General features: G+C 40.1%; 1 protein-coding gene across 1 annotated transcript in view; it reads left to right on the top strand.

Annotated features, from left to right (window-relative positions):
• ANKK1 (ankyrin repeat and kinase domain containing 1) overlaps positions 1-21,709 on the top strand; it is a 147,862-nt gene that overhangs the window by 90,883 nt on the left and 35,270 nt on the right. Inside the window, exons 2-3 of the mRNA XM_082274283.1 lie at positions 10,139-10,433; positions 19,460-19,611. Of these exons, the coding sequence (XP_082130409.1) occupies positions 10,139-10,433; positions 19,460-19,611 (447 nt within the window). The remainder of the gene's footprint in view (positions 1-10,138; positions 10,434-19,459; positions 19,612-21,709) is intronic.

Below are 21,709 nucleotides of genomic sequence, written 5' to 3'. Positions count from 1 at the left end.
AGTTTCCCATGCTTTTCATTTGAAAATAGTTTCCCTACTGGCCTTACAAATTATTAGCTTTGACAACCAAGATATAGTTCAATGAGTTTCAATGCAAAGTTTGCAAACTTTTAAATGAATAAATACCTTTTTGAAAAATATATATTTTTTTTTTAAAATGAGTGTTTAGAAGGAGATTTGTTATTCTTTTTTCTTTGTTTTCACTTGAAGTATCACTTCGCTGAATCACTTGAAATATTCAAAAGGTATGAGCCAGAATAGACATACAGGTTTAGTATGCTGTATGAGACCTGTGTGTGAATCGTGAGAATTCACTTTATCACAGATCTGCTGGAGATGTAACGCGGAACCTGGTATGCTCCTCCACATTTTCTGGACCTGCCCTCGCCTTACCGCCTTCTGGGAGGAAGTCCATAGAATTGTTACGCAAGTTACCACAGCTGACATCGCCTTCACTCCTGCTCAATACCTGTTGCACCACTCTTCCACTTCCAGCAGGACTTATTCTAAATCTCTAGCGATTCTTATGGTGAACGCCGCCAGGCAATGCATCCCGGCACTGTGGAAGACCACGCACGTACCTACCGTCAAGCAGTGGTTCCAGCGCCTCTCAAGGGTCGCGGAAATGGAAGAGTTGATTGCCATTGCTAGGGATACCCCCTCCAAACACCACAAAAAGTGGGCATGCTGGACTCATTATACTTCCACGCCCGAATTCTCCCATCTCTGTCAGTGACGACCCTACGGTACTGTCCTTATTGACCCCCTTGGATACACCGCTCTTTCCGTTCTCTTTCACATTCCTCTTTGTCTCCCACTATGATAACAAAAAATTTGTATTTTTTTTTTTCTCTCCTCCTCTCTCTTCCCTCCTCTCCCCCCTCCTTTCCTGTCAATTTCCCCTCGCCTCTCCCCCCCCCCTGTCTCCCTTCCCCTCCCTGCCCTCCACGGGCTGCTTCGCTGTCTCTGGGCGGGCCCGGACAACTGGCTCCCCCTCTTCATTGCATGACTTGAATGCTTCGCAGCCGCTTCTCCACGACGACTCCCCTGTCTCCCGTCCCTGGGTTTGGATCACCCAGGATATGGGCCTCGACACGGACCAGCTCGACCTGACCGCTTGACCTCCTGCTGCCTTACTTCCTCTACAGTGTCTAATTCTTTGGCTTCTACTCTTGCCTCCCCTCTCTTTCCACTTCTGACCCCTGATTGTCTTCATACGCCTCACAGGGTAGAGTTGTCCCGGATCCCCACGGTTATCGATACTGTTTATTATATGCAATTTTATTCTGTTGCATTTGCCGACTTCGGCTGTTTACATGCTTGTACCCTTTTTTGAAAATTTTGTATATTTCTGCCATCTTAAGCTGGTTGTACATTTGTACTTTATCTTTTGTGAACCAATAAAATATTTTGAAAAAAAAAAAAAAAAAATTCACTTTAGGGTCAAACTGTAACTTTTATTTAAGTGTGGGAAATCATTTCATTTTATATCACATGAAAAGTTACTTAACGATTCTATGCCTCTAAGGAAGACTATAACAGTTAAAAATGCAACTGCATTTGTAGAGAATTAATGAGAATGACAGCAAGATTAAACTCTTACTCCCATTACAGAACTCTAGAATTACTTTTTAAGTACCTAATTAAATTGCTATTGGATATGGTCAGTGATATTAATACCTTTTCAATAGGTAATGTAACAAAGTGTACTTGAAAGAAATATAAGATGAAACAGTACAACAATTATTTTGCTGGTAAAAGTATAAAATTACAATTGTATGGGTGGAAAGAAAATCGAATTTTATTAATGCAATTTCATTGGAAAGAACATGTTTAGTATTGGTTACTTAGCTTTTGGGTAATTTATCATCATTGTTCAAACCACTTACCAATCAGAAATGTGACATTTTGTTACATTGTACAAATCATGGAGCATTCTTGTAACGTGCCTTTCCTGATTTCATGAAGCATATTCTTTCAGCAGCAGGCATGCCAACAGATTGCTCTGCAGTTAAAGACATCCTCATAATCTCATAATACAATTTTTAAATGTATTGTGTTCTTAAGACAGTAAAAAACAAATTGTGCTTTAACAGTTTAGATAGATGATGTTTAATAATTCCAAATAACTTTCATGCAGTTTAAGGTTCTACAGCAAATAGAAATAACTATTGCATTGTACTGCAGGTAATCTAATGGAAACATAATTTATTTAGAATACGCAATCATCATATGTGAAGGAGGTTTAGTGCAATCCAAAACAAGAAAAAGAAACAAGAAAAAGGGCGAGGAAATATCTATAATCTCATTAAAGGTACCACACCATAAATTGAAGATACATATTGTATATAGAGGAACTCTAATAGAAAAAATAAAAAATAAAAGACTTTAAAGGTACCAAGTCATAATAATATTAGATAAAATCATGTATGTTTATTCATATCATAAGAGGTATTGGATAAAAAACACTTGTTAACCACTTGACCTCTGGAAGATTTACCCCTCTTTCATGACCAGGACATTTTTTGTAATACGGCACTGTGTTACTTTAACTGAAGAAGGGCTTGGCCTGAAACATGTTATCCCCCTCTATCCGTGGCCATCCTCATTAGCTCTGCCAGCTGTCAGTTCACTTGCCGGTGCACTGCCCCTGGACCAGTCTAGCAGCCGTAGACTCACATCCGCAAGGCAGTCTCCAATGTGCACGTCCCTGACAGGCGCCCGGTGACGTCATCATCCGGCGCCACTGTAGTCAGGTCCGAGGAGCAGCGGCTGCCGCCACCTCGGTTGTGCACCATCCGCAACCGGTGCGGTCTGCGGGGGTCGAGGATTCCACCCCCCCCCCCCTCTCAACATCTTGGTCCTCACTCGGTTTGGAGGCACATCATCAGCAAGGCTCCCCTGGGTGATCGAGGCTGACATCCCACTCCCAAGCGCCGATACCATCCAGGCTCTACAGTTGGATAGTCGTTGTCCTCCCGCTCCTAGGTCCCCCTTGTTCTGAGGTATTTTTTGACTGCTGTATCATCTGACTGCTGTTCCATTTGACTGTTGTACCATGGGCACACTGCCGGCTTTTGTCTGTCAAGGAGCATTTTTATACCCATTTTAATAAATATGTTTTAATGTTTCAAGATCCTGAGCAGCATCCATTCTGTCCTTCTGTTACTTTGTCTGGTAGCGCCAGTATACCCGATTTTGTTGCAATGTTACTTTAACTGACAATTGCTCGGTCGTGCAACGCTGTACCCAAATAAAATGGACACTAACTGACATTTTTGACACGTTTTGGGGACCAGTGACACTAATTCAGTGATCAGGGCTAAAAATAAGTACTGCCACTGTACTTCTGACTGGGAAGGGGTTAACATCAGGAGTGTATAAAGGGTTAATTGTGTGCCTAGCCTCTGCTTTCGCACTGTGCGGGAGGTGCTTTGACTAGGGGAAGGCAATGATCCACGTTCCCTACTAACAGAATGGCAATCTGCTTTGTTTACATAGGCAGATCGCCATTCTACCTGTGTCCTGTGTAATTGGCGGGTGCCCATGGGCAAATAGTGTGCGGTAAAAAAGGGGCGTGTGAGAATACCAGCGCTATGGAGTGTATTGTGTTAAGAGAGTGTGTGGTTTAAGCTGCCGCCAACCTACCTCTGAGGTAGTAAGTGAATAAAAAAGTGCAAGTGTTGTTGGTGTGTCGGCGCTACCACAATGTGCACATTTATAAAACCATATGTGTGTACTGTGCAAATGGTGACAAGTGAATAACATAAAATATCATAAGATATCATAAAAGTGCACTGTGCGTTTATATCATACTCGTGTGGACCTGCAGGGGGCCGAGGAACCACATCATAAAGTGCTACATGCTGAGAAGCAAGGTGGTTGTAGCTAATGCTACTAGTTGTTCCAACTGAGTATTGCAGAGAATTGTGCCAGTGAAGTTGTGGGAGATGGGTGCTCACATGATATGTCGTGCTAGTGTTGCCGGTGCTATTACCTGTGGCCCCCCACTAGGCAAAAGCACTTACCGCACAGACTGTTTAGGGTTAAACTGCACGTCAATCCTGCATCCAACTTCGTGTTCACATTAGCGCTACAAGTACAAAATAGCTTCCATTGCGTAGTATAGTTAGAGATACAACATGTAAAACTTATCCACTCACAGTTGAGGAAGTTCACCGTCAGCATGCAGGGTCTGACAAGCCTGAGCACTTCCGCGTTCCACCGCCACCGGAAGTGACGTATGACACAATAAGCCACGCCCTACGCGTTTTGTCACTACAACGTCATCTGGAGCAGTGTGCGGTACCTGCAGCTGGGCTCCTGTTTTGTGTGATCATGTAATAGGTTTGTGATTTGGCACAGAGTGGCTGTCCTGCCGCAGTATATGTACTGCGGGCGGTCCACAAGTGGTTAAAGGCTGTTCCACCAATGTATAGACTTAATAAACATCAATCAACCCCAGATATTTTATTACTCATACATAATACACATTACTTTTACTTTGATTCAAGTAAGTATCAGGTTATCTGAAATTCAATGTGTTTCTCAGATCAATGTCTGTTTCTTTAGGACTAATAGGGGGACAATAATCTGCTAAGCAAATCCCATCATATTTGTAGCATACAGTATCAGACAATAGCATACAATTTTGTATAGGGGTCAAAAGACCTACCTCCTGAACAGCAGTAACCCAGTAATACATTTGTTACAAGTTAAAAACAAGAAATTGTTCCCAGCAATGAGTGCATCCAACTACCCAGCATGTTTCTACAAAATAAGGCCTCATCAACCAGGCAAACGGGGGCGGGGGGGGGGGGGCACCTGGACCAAAAAGGCCTCCTATATCACAATAATATAGAAAATATATAATGTTGTAAAAGGTTTTGTGGTAAAATACTCAAAGCCCATATAAGATCACATAAATATAGGGTTACCTTAAGGTCTCATATAAAGTAATATAATATCATATAAACTTATATCTAGGACATGAACTATCATGGTGATTTGGTGGTTACAATAGCTTTGAGGAGTCTTTATTATCTGTTAACAATAGGAGATACGTTATTATTTTATTTAATGTTTGAAATAATGGATTTTGCTGACCCTCATTTTCACAACTAAATTCATAGTTTATGTCCTAGATAAAAGTTTATATGGAAAAAGATTACTAAATAAAGATATATTTATTAATTTACAATGTAAATGCATTTTTGGGTACAGACTTCATCAAATGTAAAGATAATGGCAGTTCTGTCTAAAACTTTGAGCCAAAATAAATTTTAATGACCAGTAAATATATTCCAGCTATGGACAAGGAGATATTTTAAGGAAAAATGCATACCACAATCTTTTAGGGGATCACAGTTTGCTAGGGATTGCTAGGATTTTCCTGGGATCGCTTTCTTTAGGTTCCAGAACAACAACAATCTGATTTTTTTTTTTTTACTTACCCAAAATGCCTGCTATAGATGGCAGAGTGACTGTCATTCAGCTCTTATGCACAAGATGACAAAATGCTTAATCAATAGGGCATAACTTCAAGAATCACCAGTTAGTACAGATATAACCCAAAAAAAGCTGGCCTCATGGTGTATAGAGTGAGGAAAGCTTGCATCTTTCAGATGACTTTGATGTCTATTATGTTATGTCATTATGAACTTATTCAATTCAAAATGTGGGCTCTGTGGGAGAAATTAGAAAATTTAGATCTTGATAACATATCCCAGAAAAATGTTGTAAGCCATGGAGCAGAAGTGAGGGAGGGAATAACTCGATTAGGAAAATAAAAATCTGTTACATTGGGATGAGTAAGGAGGCAATGGGGGTAAAATGAGAAGGAAAATGAAATAGGAATTATGGAAGCACAAGATAACACAAGTGGGAAGGATGACAAGGTCCAAATATCTTTTGAGTTTCAGTACCACCTCAATATTGGGCACTTAAACCCTCTTCCTTCCCAGACCAATTTTCAGCTTTTAGCGCTGTTGCATTTTGAATGACAATTGTGCGGTCATGCAACACTGTACCTAAACCAAATTTGTGTCATTTTTCCCCCACAAATAGAGCTTTCTTTTGGTGGTATTTGATCACCGCAAGGTTTTTTCTTTTTTGGTGCACAAATAAAAAATACCGAAAAGTTTGAAAAAAAAAAGTTTTTTGTTTATGTTATACAATTTTGTAAATAGATACGTTTTTTCCTGCACTGATGAGCACTGATGAGCACTGATGAGGCCGCACTGACAGGCACTGATGACGAGGCACTGATGGGGTGGCACTGATGGGGTGGCACTGATATGCAGCACTGATGGGCACTGATATGTGGCACTGATAGGTAGCACTGATATTCAGCATTGGTGGGCACTTATAGGCAGCGCTGATGGGCACTGATAGGCAGCGCTGATGGACAATGATCAGCGGCACTGATGGGCACTGAAAGTGGTGGCACTGATGGACACTGATCGGCGGCACTGATCAGCACTGATAGGTGGCACTGATCGGCACTGATGGGCAGCACTGATGGGCACTGATAGGCAGCACTGTTGGGCAATAATGGGCACTGGTGGGTGGCACTGATAGGCGGCACTGATCGGCACTGATAGGCGGCACTGATCGGCACTGATGGGCACTGATAGGCAGCACTGTTGGGCAATAATGGGCAATGGTGGGCGGCACTGATAGATGGCAATAATGGGCACTGGTGGGCAGCACTGATAGATGGCATTGGTGGGCAGCACTGATAGGGAGGGCACCACTGGCAGGCTCTCTGAGCCCTGATTGCCATCCCTGGTGGCCATGGTGGGCATCCCTGGTGGTCATGGGTGGGCATCCCTGGTGGCTCTAGTGGCATCCCCCAAGGGCTGCACTGGTAATCAATGTTCTGATTAGCAGCACAGACCCCCCCTGTGATCAGTGAGTAATTAGTAAAACTCACTGATCCCCTGACTGCAGCACAGATCATCTTCTTCTCTTCACTGACAGGATCTGTGTGAGGAGAAGAAGAAATCAAAGCCGTTACAACGGCTGTATTTACATTACATGACGGCTGTGATTGGACACAGCTGTCATGTGATCAGGAGGGCCAATCACAGGGCCCTCCTGCCAAAACTTGTTGCTCTGTGTCCGAGGGACACAGGCACATCGAGATTGCGCCGCTGCACGTGCCTGTGCCAGTGCAATCTCGCTCCTTCTGCAGGACGTTCGGGGAACGTCCGATCAGAAGGACGAGACTCCCACCCGGCCATATTTGTACAGTGGCCGGGTGGGAGGCAGTTAATAATTTCAACAAGAGAAAAACATGGTTTGACAGGTCTGTGATGACATAGGTACATTAACAGATTCATATACAAAGTAAGTGGTACATGGGAAGAAGAAAAACAAACATAAGTAGTAAGTGTAGCGTATTCCACATAGTGAATTATCAACGTATTGGACATGTCACAGGAGGAGTGGGGATTGATGCAAAATATCTGTTTAAAAACATGGATTCCCTTTTCATTACATCAGTGATCATCCCTTACTGTATGTGAATGTGCTTCTTGGCAAGAGACAATAGTATAACTATGCATAAAAGAGCTATACCTGTGCTACATGGGCATTTAAAGGGTATGTCATAACAATCCTATTGTAATGTATTTAACTGATGACATAAAAAATGGTTCAAACAACATTGTTTTTTACCATAAAGTTACAGAAAGTGAGTATCCACTATATACTTCTACGTATGTTTACTAGGGCATCAATGGTAATATATTGATTATATCAATGATACAGTTATTTACAAACATACAGGGTTATAAGTACCATATAAGTAGTATTTGTGATTAATTTAACTGTAAGCATTTAATGCATTTTTGCTGCAGGCAACTTACAAGCTATTGAAGAATCTGACATTACTGGTTTATTTTACTACTGTCATAAACCAAAATTTCTCATTAACATGCATACATGTCATTTGATATCATATTCAAATAAGATGCAATTCATACAAAACACACAACAAAAATCAATAAAGGAAGATACTATATTTGGCCAAAGTTTATGTTTACCTGAGCATCTTTATGGGCTTGTTGGACATTCTATTAAAAAAAAAAAACATAGTCATAATTTTCGGCAGGCTTCACTCCTACGGAAAGGCTTTTCACAAGATTTTAGAGAATGCCAGTGATAATTTGTGCTGATTCAGTCAAAATAGCATTTTTGAGGTCAGGTACTGATGTTGTATGAGAAGCCATGGCTCCTAATTGGAATGTAACAAAATTGTTACCTAAGCCTGTAAGGTCTGCAAAGACCTATTCTAGCCAGTAGAGAGAGATCTCCAAAAATACATAGTAATACAAACAATCAAGAAAAGATGGATATAGGCTTTACCTTTCCCCTGGACTTCTAAGTAGAACAAACATGTATCAAAAGTAATATGTGGAAACGCATGAAGCATGCATCATCACAGCACTTAATAGATTAAGATCACGTACAGTATCTTTATTGACTCTAATCAAATCACATACAAATCACATACAAAAAGACTCCAGACAACATAGCTCCTAATTGCACTCCAATTCATCCTAAAGGTGTTCAAAAGGGTTGAAGTCTGGGTCCTTTGCAGGCCACTTGACTTTCTCCACACTAAACACATCAAACAATGTTTTTCTGGATCTTGCTTTGTGCATAGGTGGTGCAGTCATGCTGAAACAGAACGTTGTCTTCCCAAAATTGTTGCTACAAGGTTGGGAGCACATTAATTGTCTAAAGATACCTTTCCCCCTTCTATGGAAACACTTAAACTCAATAATTTGGAGGAATTTCTACATACATTTGACCATATAATGTCCCTACCAAAACCCCAGTGCATTGTTAAAGAGGCAAAGCAAGTCCTTGGTTTACAAACGGATATGTTGAAACAGGCGTAAAGAGGCGTAACTAGAACCTTCAGGGGCCCGATGCAAGAAACCATGAAGGGCCTCCGGACCTCTGGCCGTGGGCCCTTCTCTTCAAGCCTGGGGCTCTTCCCACTGATCCTGGGGCCCTTTACTCTCGTTGCGGGGCCCTTTATTATGGTCCCACAGTGGGATCCTTTCACAAGTTCTGAAGTGGGTCCCCTTCTTGCCATCTTGGGGCCTCCCCATGTTGGTGGAATGCCAGGGCCCAGTTGCAAGTGTGACCTTTGCGATCCTGGAAGTTAACCCACTGGTGTCAGTAGTTTTTATTTTTTGGTATTTTAATTGTATTATTTTTTATCATTTTATTTTATTTTTTTACAATGTCACTGACTATGACTCTGTCCATTCAGAAAAGGAAGGAGCTGGTAAATTACACATTTACCGACCCCTTCCTGGTTCTCTATTGTGACACATCCCCTGCAGCAGCCGGCAGGAGAGGGAAGGGAGCACGGTGGGGGGGGGGGGAGCAGGGGAGCACTCAGGGGCCCAGAGACAGCAGAACACAAGTGAACTGGATAGGAGGGGCAGTGGTGGCAGCATGCAGAGGAACCAATCTCTTCCAATTTCCTCCTGCAGCTACAGGAGGAGAAAGGAGGACAGTGATTTCTCTACATGCTGCCCTCACCGCCCCTCCTATCCAGGTGTACAGGGGAGCCGCACAGGCCCCCTGGAGCATGGGGCCCGGTTGCAATTGCAACCCCTGTAGTTACGCCCCTGGCAACAGTAGTAGTAACAAAAATAATTTGTAATAATACTTGTGACAAAGTTTTAAAAAGAAGCCAAGTTATTGTTAATTAATCATACTGACCTATAATACTCTGATTAATCACTACAGCAAACGCTAACTGCAGTTTTGCATTTGCAGATATGTTCGAAGAGAAAATGAGTGGCATTAAATTACACTTCACAGATTGTTTGGCTGCTTCAAATGCTGTAGCTTTGGCACTTTGATATTTCAGGTGCTACAGGAGATGTAAAGAGTTTCAAAGGCAAAATGCCAACTTCAAACTTGTCAGAAGGAAGGGCAGAGACCTAAAAGATTGCAAGTTTACAGTGTGTTCTTACTTCTCAGGGTAAAACATATCTGAGGGTAAAGCAGGCTACCAGCAATCATTATAAGCACTTAATTATTTTTTTGATTAAATTTCCTTTTTAGAAAAGGTTAACCATTCAATTTTGTTTCAATTTAATTGATGCAGCACAACTTACAACAATCTAATGGAGGAAGCATCTAAGATGGAGAAGATAAAGTTCAGATACATTGTACAAATTTATGGAATTTGCACTAATCCTTTTGGAATTGTGATGGAGTTTATGGAAAATGGATCCCTTGAGAAGCTAATCCCAACACATACCCTCAGCTGGCAGCTTAAGTTTCGTTTTATCCATGAAATAGCGCTAGGGATGAACTTCCTCCATATAATGAACCCACCATTACTTCATTTGGATCTAAAGCCTGGAAACATTCTTCTGGATGAACATTTACATGTTAAGGTAGGTTATTGTCTAAAGCTTATTTCGTTTTTTGTTTAGGAAAAACTTGATAAAAACAAAATGCATACACTGTAGAAACATTTCGTAAATGATTATATACATCACAAAAGAACCATGGAGATGTTTAATTTTTTGGAGATGCATTGGAGAATAAAGTTTTATCTCTATCTGCAGATCACTTATTCCTCAACTATACTCAAAAATCAGCCCTCAAAATTTCCACTCGCCTGCTTATATTTGGCGAATGGGAATAACTTGAGGGCGAGTGTGTGCCACATCTAAAGGGGGGAATGGGTGCCGCCAGCAGGCAGGGTTAAACAGGAGCTGATTCCCAGTGATCAGCCAGGAAACTGTGGAGAAAAGAGAGGAAATGAAGAGGAGAGCCGGCCAGATCACACAGATAGGGGAACTCCTTCTGTGGCAAAGCTTGGATCTGAAATGCCGGCTACTGTCAAATAAAGTCCCGCCTCCTGGACTGGCTCCTATGACAACAGCACACTGCTCCAATGCCTGCAAATTGAAGCAGTGTGACATCGATCATAGGAGCCATCCAGGAGGCAAGACTTTGTTTGTGGCTGGTGTCTCAGATCCAAGCTGTGGTAGGCTGCATTAATAGGCACTGATGAGGCTGCACTGGTGAGCACTGATAGGCTGCATTGATGGACACTGCTGAGGCTGCACTTATGGGCACTAATAGGCTGCATTAACGGGCACTAATAGGCTGCATTGATGGGCACTGATGAGGCTGCACTGATAGGCACTGATAAGCTATGCTGATGGGCACTGATAGGCTGAATTTATGGGCACTGTTAAGGCTGCACTGATGGGCACTGATGAGGCTGCACTGGTGGCTACTGATAGGGTGACACTGATGGGCACTGACAGACTGCACTAATGAGGCTGCACTGATATGCTGCACTGATGGGCACTGATGAGGCTGCACTGATACATTTGTTGGTGTTAATGTTTATTTTTATACCTTAATTCTGCATAAAACATTTAACAGTGTAATTTCCTGGGATCATTTATGAGGGTGTATTTAGGGCTGGAATTAGGGGCGGGCAGAGTAGGCCTGGCTAGTAGCTCAGGACTTGAAATTTTGAGCCCTGCCAACTATACTTACTTCAATACACTGATTTTATACCAACTAAAAAATAAAGTGTATGCATGGCCTAAAGAAAATATTACACATGTTCTGGAGTGCTCAAAAAAATTCATAATGTGCTCAGTGATTTTTATGCGTGAGCACTCTGAGATGAAAAACATACCTGTGGCTCTTGGCAAAAAACAGCCTGGATGACACCTTTATTTACAGAATGATAACCATGACACAACACCATTGAAGTGGCAAGCTGTCTTGTCACCTGTCACCGGCATCGGCTATATAACAGCAGTACACCAGGATGATATGCAGCAACTGAATACACATCCACACAGGAAGTGACAGGGAACCTCAGCACAGATTTTCTAGCCAACTAAAATTTCAGAGGCTACTTTTGGGCTTTAGAGAACAAATTAAGATAGGTAAAAGCATTGACCCTTCCCTATTAGATTGTAAACTCTTATGAGCCGGGCCCCACTAACCCTCTTGTCTTGAATTGTATTGTGACTGTTCTGTCTCCATTCATATTGTAAAGTGCTGGGCAAACTCTTGGTACTGTATAAATCCTGTATATTAATAATAGTAACCAATACATATATTACTGAAGAAATACAAGAATTCCCTTGGTAAACAATAACTTTCTAAACACTAATAAATGCATTACGGAGAACCACTGTAATTTATGACCCACCATCATTTCTCTTTCTGACAATTTTAAAGTGGAACTAAACCTTTCTGTTCCTAAGTGTCATCTTAGCCTCTGTTCAGATCTGTTGTCACCATGGTGCAGCACACCTAACCAGCTGTGGCATCAGCCATTTGAAGTCTTGAAAGATAGAAGGAGAGGTGGCATAAATGCACTCGCAATTGTGACAGTTATCACCGGAGGCATGCCTTGAATGTAGCATACTATAAGCTAGGAGGCATAATGTAAATGACAACACTGCTTAACACCACATTGGTATATTTGGTTAAATATTTATTAACATTTACTGAACATCTCTAGATTGAGCTTTTGGGTAAACAGTTAAATAGATATTTAAAATCCCCGTCTTATCAATCAGTCAGTCAGCCTTCTATATAGCAAAATTGCAGAGAAATACAACAGCATTTGTAGATTACAATTTACAATGCAGTTTCCTTGTTTCCAAAGACTTTGTCCTGTTACTCTGCCTTATTGTACAAGCAAATATCCTAGGAATGACATTGAGGAGGACCATATTGACAGATAATACGTTTGCATTTTTTAAAAGCTTACATGTACTGTACATGCTAGTGCCCCAGGCTACAGCAGTGCCATATAATTTCAGCTGCACTCATATTTTCAGTTATAGATGAAAACATATAATAGTTCTGTAAAGCATTCAATGACCCACAAAGCTTTTCTCTGCATTATGTTGCACATATTTATGAGGGCAGAACAATACTTTAGATGATTTGCATTGTAAAATTAAATATGGATTTTTTTTTCTGCTTCTTTTCTGCTTTCTGATCATAAGCTCCAGTGCATGTATCAAAACATGTAATTGTTACTACAATTTAAAGTAAAGTTATTAGAGGGGTCTTTTCACATACCTTCATGCCTATTAGATAAAAAAGTACTAAGGACAATGTTGCAATATAACCTAACCTAGTAACCTAAGCAAAGAATGAATCCTTTTATTTTTTGTCATCTCAGATTGCTGAAATAATAATACTAATACCACATTTAATAGTTTTCTATTCTGAATAAGCCTGTTTATACATTATACATTATATCATCGCATAATCTGCTACACCTATTACTAATTAGGAGAGGTGATGTCCATGTTGTGTTTTAAGCCTGAGTTTAGTAAGAAAAAAAAAAATTAGCACAGGGCATATGACTTAATATTAATCCAATGTATCCTTTTTGCATGACCTTGTGATATGTTCATCAATCAGCATTATATATTTTCTTTTTTGGCATTATAAAAATCAGTTGTATGCTAATTCTGTTTTTGGGTTATTACTGTATATATTTAAAGATCTTTGCATCACAAATGTGTTATTGTGGTCTTTCAGCTATGCAGACATTACCTATGGGGATGGTATGTCTTTAAAATAAATATGCCTTATAAACATGGTATTGTGGATCTCCAGGTAAATGGCTCATTTTTAAAGACAAGGTTAAAACAATATAGTGTTGATGTGTTAGTGAATGGCAGTATTGTGCATTGTTTTCATGATGCAATATTGTCATATTTGTTTTACTGTAATGGGTCCAGACTGGCAGCTCAAGACAACCAGGAATGTGGTATACTGGGGAGGTGTAATTTTTTACCTGAACCACTATAAGGTGGCATCCCACAGGGGAATTTGTCATCTCTGTCAACTAAATGTTGATATATATATATATATATATATATATATATATATATATATATACAGTGCCTTGCGAAAGTATTCGGCCCCCTTGAACTTTGCGACCTTTTGCCACATTTCAGGCTTCAAACATAAAGATATAAAACTGTAATTTTTTGTGAAGAATCAACAACAAGTGGGACACAATCATGAAGTGGAACGAAATTTATTGGATATTTCAAACTTTTTTAACAAATAAAAAACTGAAAAATTGGGCGTGTAAAATTATTCAGCCCCTTTACTTTCAGTGCAGCAAACTCTCTCCAGAAGTTCAGTGAGGATCTCTGAATGATCCAATGTTGACCTAAATGACTAATGATGATAAATAGAATCCACCTGTGTGTAATCAAGTCTCCGTATAAATGCACCTGCACTGTGATAGTCTCAGAAGTCCGTTTAAAGCGCAGAGAGCATCATGAAGAACAAGGAACACACCAGGCAGGTCCGATATACTGTTGTGGAGATGTTTAAAGCCGAATTTGGATACAAAAAGATTTCCCAAGCTTTAAACATCCCAAGGAGCACTGTGCAAGCGATAATATTGAAATGGAAGGAGTATCAGACCACTGCAAATCTACAAAGACCTGGCCGTCCCTCTAAACTTTCAGCTCATACAAGGCACTGTATATATATATATATATATATACTGTATATATATATATATATATATATATATATATATATATATATATAGCAGGATTCCCAGACGTTTTGCTGGATATAGGTCCCCCTGGGTCACCGGGTGCAACTAAAATACCTTTGTGCATGCTTCCCCAAGTGTGAGCACCAAGATAATGACCGGTCCAGTATCTTTTGGTTTTTCTGTATTTATTTTGGAACTTGGATAGGAGAAGGGAATGAGTGGGATACTCCTTTGGCTCAACTATGTACAACTTGGCGGAGACACTTGAAAAATTCTGATTGGCGCTGACTTGACACTGGCAGGATGCCGGTCAACGCCAGTTAACACTAGTTAACACAGGTCTGATGCCTGTTAACACTGAACTGACTTGTGACTGCTTTTTCACTAAATAAGTCCTCTTTAAGCTCCCTTAAGCACTCCTTGCTGAGGTAGCTATCTGTATACACTGCTGCACTGCTGAACACTTCAGGGCCCACACCGGCACCCTCTTTTTCCTATCACTTCTCTTCAGGGTCTAAACACAGGCACCCCCTTTCCTCTAGACCTCTCTACTGGTTAGTTGGCTCCCAGATCTCTTTGACCTTCTGGAGTGGTCCCCTCTCCTAGGCAGACCCATGGGCGGATTCAAGTACTCACAATACTGTTTTTTCCCGAAACTTCTGTGCAGCAGCTCCACTCGGCCCACAGCACTCTGGATCCCTTCTCTGCAGCCCAGCTCAACCTTCATCCTCTAGGCCGACTGCCCAGGACACCTTCACTACCACTGACAGGAGGAGAGACAGCCATCACCCTCCTCCTGGGACTCTGCTTCCCAACCAAAGCCCTTCTGTCATGTGCTCCTCTCAGACTTATACCCCATCCCAGGATGCATTGCGGTAGACTCTGCTCACTGAGATAGATATAAGTCCCAGGACGCTATTGGACAGGTTCCCTCCACTACCCAACAAGAGCCCTCATTGGACACAGTGGGGAGACTCCACAGACTCAACAGATACTCCTGGAAACACATGACAGCCTTACTAAATGATCAGACCCCCCTGATAAGCAGACAGGGCCATATAAATGCTTTTTCCTAGCACCTACCTATATATATATATACTGCATACAGTATATGTATATATATATATATATATATATATATATATATATATATATATATATATATACATATATACAGTAAATTCATTCCATTTTTTAATTGTGTAGAAGAAAAATGAATCACTTACATGTCTCAAGACTATTTTCATTTAACTTTCCAACCTTCTCGCTTTAACAAAACACAAACAAATTCAATTGCAACTCTTTCCTGTGCGAAAAGATGGCCCTGAGAAATGAGAGCACAATAGAGCTCCAGCTGTAGGAGAATTTCACATCAACATATATTAACAAAATAGAAATGAAAAAAAAAAGATTGAAACTTAAAACGTTAGGTTATATCCAAAAAAAGAGAAGGTAGAACGCACTTCAAGATGCAAGGAAATCTTTATTGCATAAAATCATCCAACAAAGAGTAACAAAATTATAAAAACTTCATGACACACATGCAAAGGAGCAAGGTTGATGCGTTTCAAGAGCTCAATCACTTAGTCATAGCCTATAGTTGCTTGAAATGTTTAACTCTTAAATAGCCCCAAATCAGCTGTGACTAATCAAGCACTAAAAAAAAGTTCACCCCAATACAAAACATAATGCAAAGTATCCAATCAAGACAGAATATACAAATGAACACAATTAATATAGTCAAACATTTGCACACACTCCATATAAACATTTAAAAAAGTTAACAGAATTAGATACTTGTATAATTCCAACCCATAATGTGCACAAAGATGTATATATACACCTGACAGACAAAGTTGTCCACACTCCCAGCGCAAACAAGGGAGAAAAAAAGAAAAAGGAAAAAAGAACAAAAGGACGATAAGGAAAATGAAAAAAAAAGAAAAAAATATATATAAATGTAAATTCTGTATATGCATGAAATCAATAATTGGAGAAGTTGTTAAAAAGGATGTATGTAAAATTACCTTAGAATCCAAAAGATCAGTAATAAAACACATATCAAAATATCCAAATACACACAATATAAAAAAAATGGAAGTATCATATAACTTACATAAGGAAAAAAATATACATATATAATAAATATATAGAATCGATTATTCCATCACATCCGACAATGAAATACTAATAGCGGGCACTATGTCCATGTATATCCAAGTCAATCATCCACAGCCGGCATGGAACACAGAACACATCCCATATTAGCCTCCTCTTACGCCACACAATCCCAAGGGTATATACTGTATATACAAATAACCATATTTATAAAAAAAATCTTATGTAAATAAAAAGGGCCGTGCACCCCAGATGATGGGTATAAAAACCTATGTAGATCTATGAGGATAAACAAACCCAAAAATCCATTACATATTTGATACAAAAACAATAAAGTATCACATCAAGCAAAAATAATAGATAACCAAAGGCAGATGTTGACACTGGACTGAAAAACCTGTTTGTGGGTGCAATGCTCTGTAGGCTCCTGAGAAACAAAATATGTGCATTTTTTTTTACCTGCAAAAACATGTGCATTTCATTTTTTTTAAGTAAACTTAGCAGATTTTTCCCTTTTCTATTGTTTTTTTCTTGTCAGGTCAGGCATTGTTCATCATGATGTGATTGATGATGGAGTTACATCCTGAGACTTTTTCATAGACTTTTTAAAAAAAAAAATGACTTTGCAAAGTGTGTGGTGTGCCTATTTACTGTTTACATTTTTTTCTTGTTAATTAATTTTTATTCGTGTAAAGGGGCAGTATCTGATTGTATATTCCGATAAGCCCCCTTCCTGCAGACCCCTGAAAAAGACTCCCTTGTCCTCAGCAACATAGGGACAAGATGCTGTGCCAGTGTGACTCCCCCCACTTGGGTGCCTTTTCCAAGTTGAGGGCATGTGGTCTGGTATTGTGTAAAGGGGTGTGCCCTTTTCTGGCCAGTCAGACTGTATGCTCAAATTAGCTTTTGCGAATGTTGCACAAACCAAACCAAGGTGTTTTCAGCTCATCCCAAATTGTATTAAAACTTTGGAAAATGTCTCTTATTGCATGCTTTTGTAATGTACAGAAAATAATAAATAACATTAACAATAAATAACATTCAGACAAACAGTGTAGAGCTTTCAGTGTTTAATTACCCCTTTCCCACCCGGCCTATTGCAATATTACAGCCAGGTGGGTGCCCTATTATCCTGGGATCATATCATATGACATTCTCCCAGGATTGTGCCACGCTGACAGGTGACAGATCACTGTATCGCCCCACTGCCTGTACCATGTGATTGCTGTGGCCAATCACAGCAGATCACATGACAATTGTACACAATGAAGGGTTTTGGTGCATGCCTTTCATTTTGTACTATGTTGATTATCTCTGTGATTGGTCACAGTGATCACATTGTACAGACAGTGTGTAAAAAAAAAAAAAAAAAAAATCTGATCACCAATTCAGAGCAATGCAATGTTACTATGGTAACACTGTATTGCTCTGGTCACTGTATGTAAAAAAAAAATAATGTAAAAAAAAAAGTAATAAAAAAAATGTAAATACATTTATAAAACACCTCTTTTTATTTACAAACTGTCACCAGTGCCAATTTCATTGTGTACTATGTTGATGAGCTCTGTGTTTGGTCACAGTGATCACATTGTACAGACAGTGTGAAAAAAGAAAAAAAAAAATCTGATCACCTCCCCAGCGCAATGCAGTGTTACTATGGTATTGCTCTGGTCACTGTATGTAAAAAAAAAAATGTAAAAAAAAAGTAATAAAAAAATGTAAATACATTTATAAAATACTACTTTTTTTTACAAACTGTCACCAGTGCGACACCAGTTATATGATGATGCTCTACTGCCCTGGTGACAGTACGTAAAAACTTTTTTTAAATTTTTTCACTTTTCAAAAAATGAATTGTGACAAACATTACAACTTCAAAAAACTTGCCATGCCTCTTACGAAATACCTTGAACTGTCTACTTTCCAAAAAAGGGGTTATTTGGGGTATTTTTGTACTGTTCTGGCATTTTTGGGCCACAAAAAATGAGATATGCCGTCAGTACTTTAGGATTGAACGATTCGGTAGATATATATTCCATAGTTTGTAGACTCTATGGGGGTTGATTTACTAAAGACAAAGAGACTGTGCAATTTGCAAAGTGCTGTAAATTAGTAAATGAGCAGAAGCTCTGCTGGCTTCCATTAGCCAAACATATGCAAGCAAAAAAAGCTGTTTTTTTTTTTTCGCACATAAAAAAAAAAAAAAAGATGATTAAATACCAATCAACAAAAGCTCTATTTGTGTAAAAAATAAAATAAAATGATAAAAATGTCCTATGGTTACAGGGTTACAGTGACGGTGCTGAAAGCTGAAAATTGGCCTGGGGCAAGAAGTGGTAAAAGTGCCCTGTATTGTATTGGCTAAATCCTTTATGCTGTGTTTATCATATATTTATATATATTGTATCTATATATTATTTAATAGTAAAAAAAAAAAAAAAAATGTGATTATTTATATTTTATATAAATGTGATTATTTATATTTTATTTTAGGGCCTGACCCTACAGCCTTTAGAAGGGGTACGTCTACAATGCCAGCTGTCATATTATGTTGCTACATTTTTCATTTATCATATAATGTAGTTCTGGTAAAACTGAATAGGTATTTTATTGTAGAAATGATATATCAAAATAAAAGTAGTGGGCAAATGTCTCTTGGATGTTAAGTGAAATTAGGTTCTTTAAAAAGGCTTTAGATGTTTTTTTTTTTTTTTTTTTTTTTTTAGAAAGCATGCACTTAAACATACAATATTCATCTTTAATGTATTTGTTCTTCTTCAGATTTCAGACTTTGGCCTCTCTAAATGGAAAGAAAACTCGACCCGAAAGGAATACATAGAAAGATCAGCAATCAAAGGAACCCTGAATTATATCCCTCCAGAAATGTTTCTGCAAAGCAGCCGAGTAATGGGGACTAAATATGATGTGTACAGGTATGATGACAATTGTACATCATTTCACCGACTACACAAAGGGCTGCAATGAGACCATTCATTATAACCCCCCAAAAAAATGTATAATATGGCCATCTAAATGCCAAGATAAATGACCATACTGCCTGTGCTATACTTATACTCAAGTCATCTGTGATGCATTCTACTTTTTTAGTGTACTTGTCTATAATTGGGATATGGAATGTTAGGAATAATACATTTTGCTTTCCAACCGCTTGCTGACCGTATAACACAGATATACAGTGGCAAGGTGGTTTGGCTGCGCCAGATCAAGTACTAGGTTCGTGATCTGACACTTCTGGGTCGTGGGCATGCGCGACCCGGCCCTGCTGTGATTAAACACAGCAGATGTTGATCAGCGGGTGCCAGCCAATGGATTACTGCTGTCACCCGGCGATTATCATGAATTTACACAGGACAGAGCCCTATATAAACAAGGCAGAGCCCTGTCCTATCCGCCAGGGAGTAATATATTTTCTTTACCTGCAAAGCAGGAAATAAAATTTATAACTTCCCCTAGTAAAAGCACCTAACACAGTACATCAAAACACTGGTTAGGTACACATCTAACCCTTTGATCTCCCTAGATGTTTAACCCCTTCCCAGCCAGTGTCATTAGTACAGTGCATATTTTTAGCACTGATCACTATCTTAGTGTCACTGGCTCCCAAAAAATGGCAGTTAGTGTCCAAATGTCCACTGCAATATTGTAGTCCTGCTAAAAGTTTTTGATCACCACCATTGCTAGTAAAAAAGTAAATACAAATTCCAGCTCCAGCGTATATCCCATAGTTTGAAGATGCTATTGCGTAAACCGAACATTATATGCTTATTGGGATTTTTTTTTTTTCACCAAAAACATGTAGCAGAATACATTTTGGCCTAAACTTATCAGGAAATTAGATTTTTTTTACATTTTTTTGTTGGATATGTTTTATAGCAGAAAGCTCTACTTGTGGGGAAAAAAATAGATACATTTTGTTTGGGTACAGCGTTGTTTGACTGCGCAACTGTCAGGTGAAGTAATGCAGTGCCCTATCACAAAAAAATGGCATGGTCATGAAGGGGGGTAAATCTTCCGGAGGTCAAGTGGTTACATAGTTACATAGTTTGTGAGGCTGAAAAAAGACACCAGTCCATCCAGTTCAACCTAGATGTGTGTGTTTGTGTGTTTGCAGTTAACAGTACATCGTATACCCCTGTATGTTGTGGTCGTTAAGGTACCCATCTAATAGTTTTTTTAACTATTGATGCTCCCTGCTGATACCACTGCTTGTGGAAGAGAATTCCACATCCTTATCGCTCTGACAGTAAAGAACCCTTTACACAGTTTAAGGTTAACCGCTTGCCGCCCGCCCGCCGTCATATGACGGCGGAGCGGAGCGACCATTATCCTGGGCCGCCGTCATATGACGGCGGCACTTTAAGCAGGGCAGGCGCGCGATCGCGTGCGCGCCGCCCTGCACTGCCGGTGTCGAGGTGTCCCCGGGACACCCCCCGTCACCGGCAGGGGGGAAACAGCCAATGGGCGTGGCTGTTTCCCACGTGATCGGCTGTGTTCCAATGACACAGCCGATCACAATGAAGGTGCCCACCAGATGACCGCGCATGCGCGATCGGGAGCGCGCAGCGCGGTCATGTCAGTGGCACTGTGTTCCGTAGGAACACAGCTGTCACCGGCGGTAGTAAACAGTCACTGACAGTGACTGTTTACTATGTGATCGGCTGTGAATCCATTCACAGCCGATCACAAAATGTAAACAAAGAGCAGTAACTCAGTGTTACTAGCTCTTCTCTCCTCACACAGTTTCCAGTATGAGGGGAGCAGAGCTAGAAATAGTGAGTTACTGCTCTGTGTACCTGCAAAAAGTAAAATCACAGTAATAAAGGTCCCCACACAGTCCTCAGCCCCCCCCCCAATGTCACCTGTCACCCAACAGTCACCTCATCAGTGCCCAGAAATTGACACCCATAACGTTCACATGTGAGCGCAGCGATCGCGGGCAGAATCACTGCGATTCTGCCCGCGATCCGGAAATCATTGCAAATCGCGGGACGCCTGTGCGTTGCCATTGAT

Source organism: Pelophylax lessonae (assembly GCF_965119305.1).
Source record: "Pelophylax lessonae genome assembly, chromosome: 12".
In the NCBI taxonomy this organism is placed as follows: domain Eukaryota; kingdom Metazoa; phylum Chordata; class Amphibia; order Anura; family Ranidae; genus Pelophylax; species Pelophylax lessonae.
This window is presented reverse-complemented; position numbering and strand designations above follow the sequence as displayed.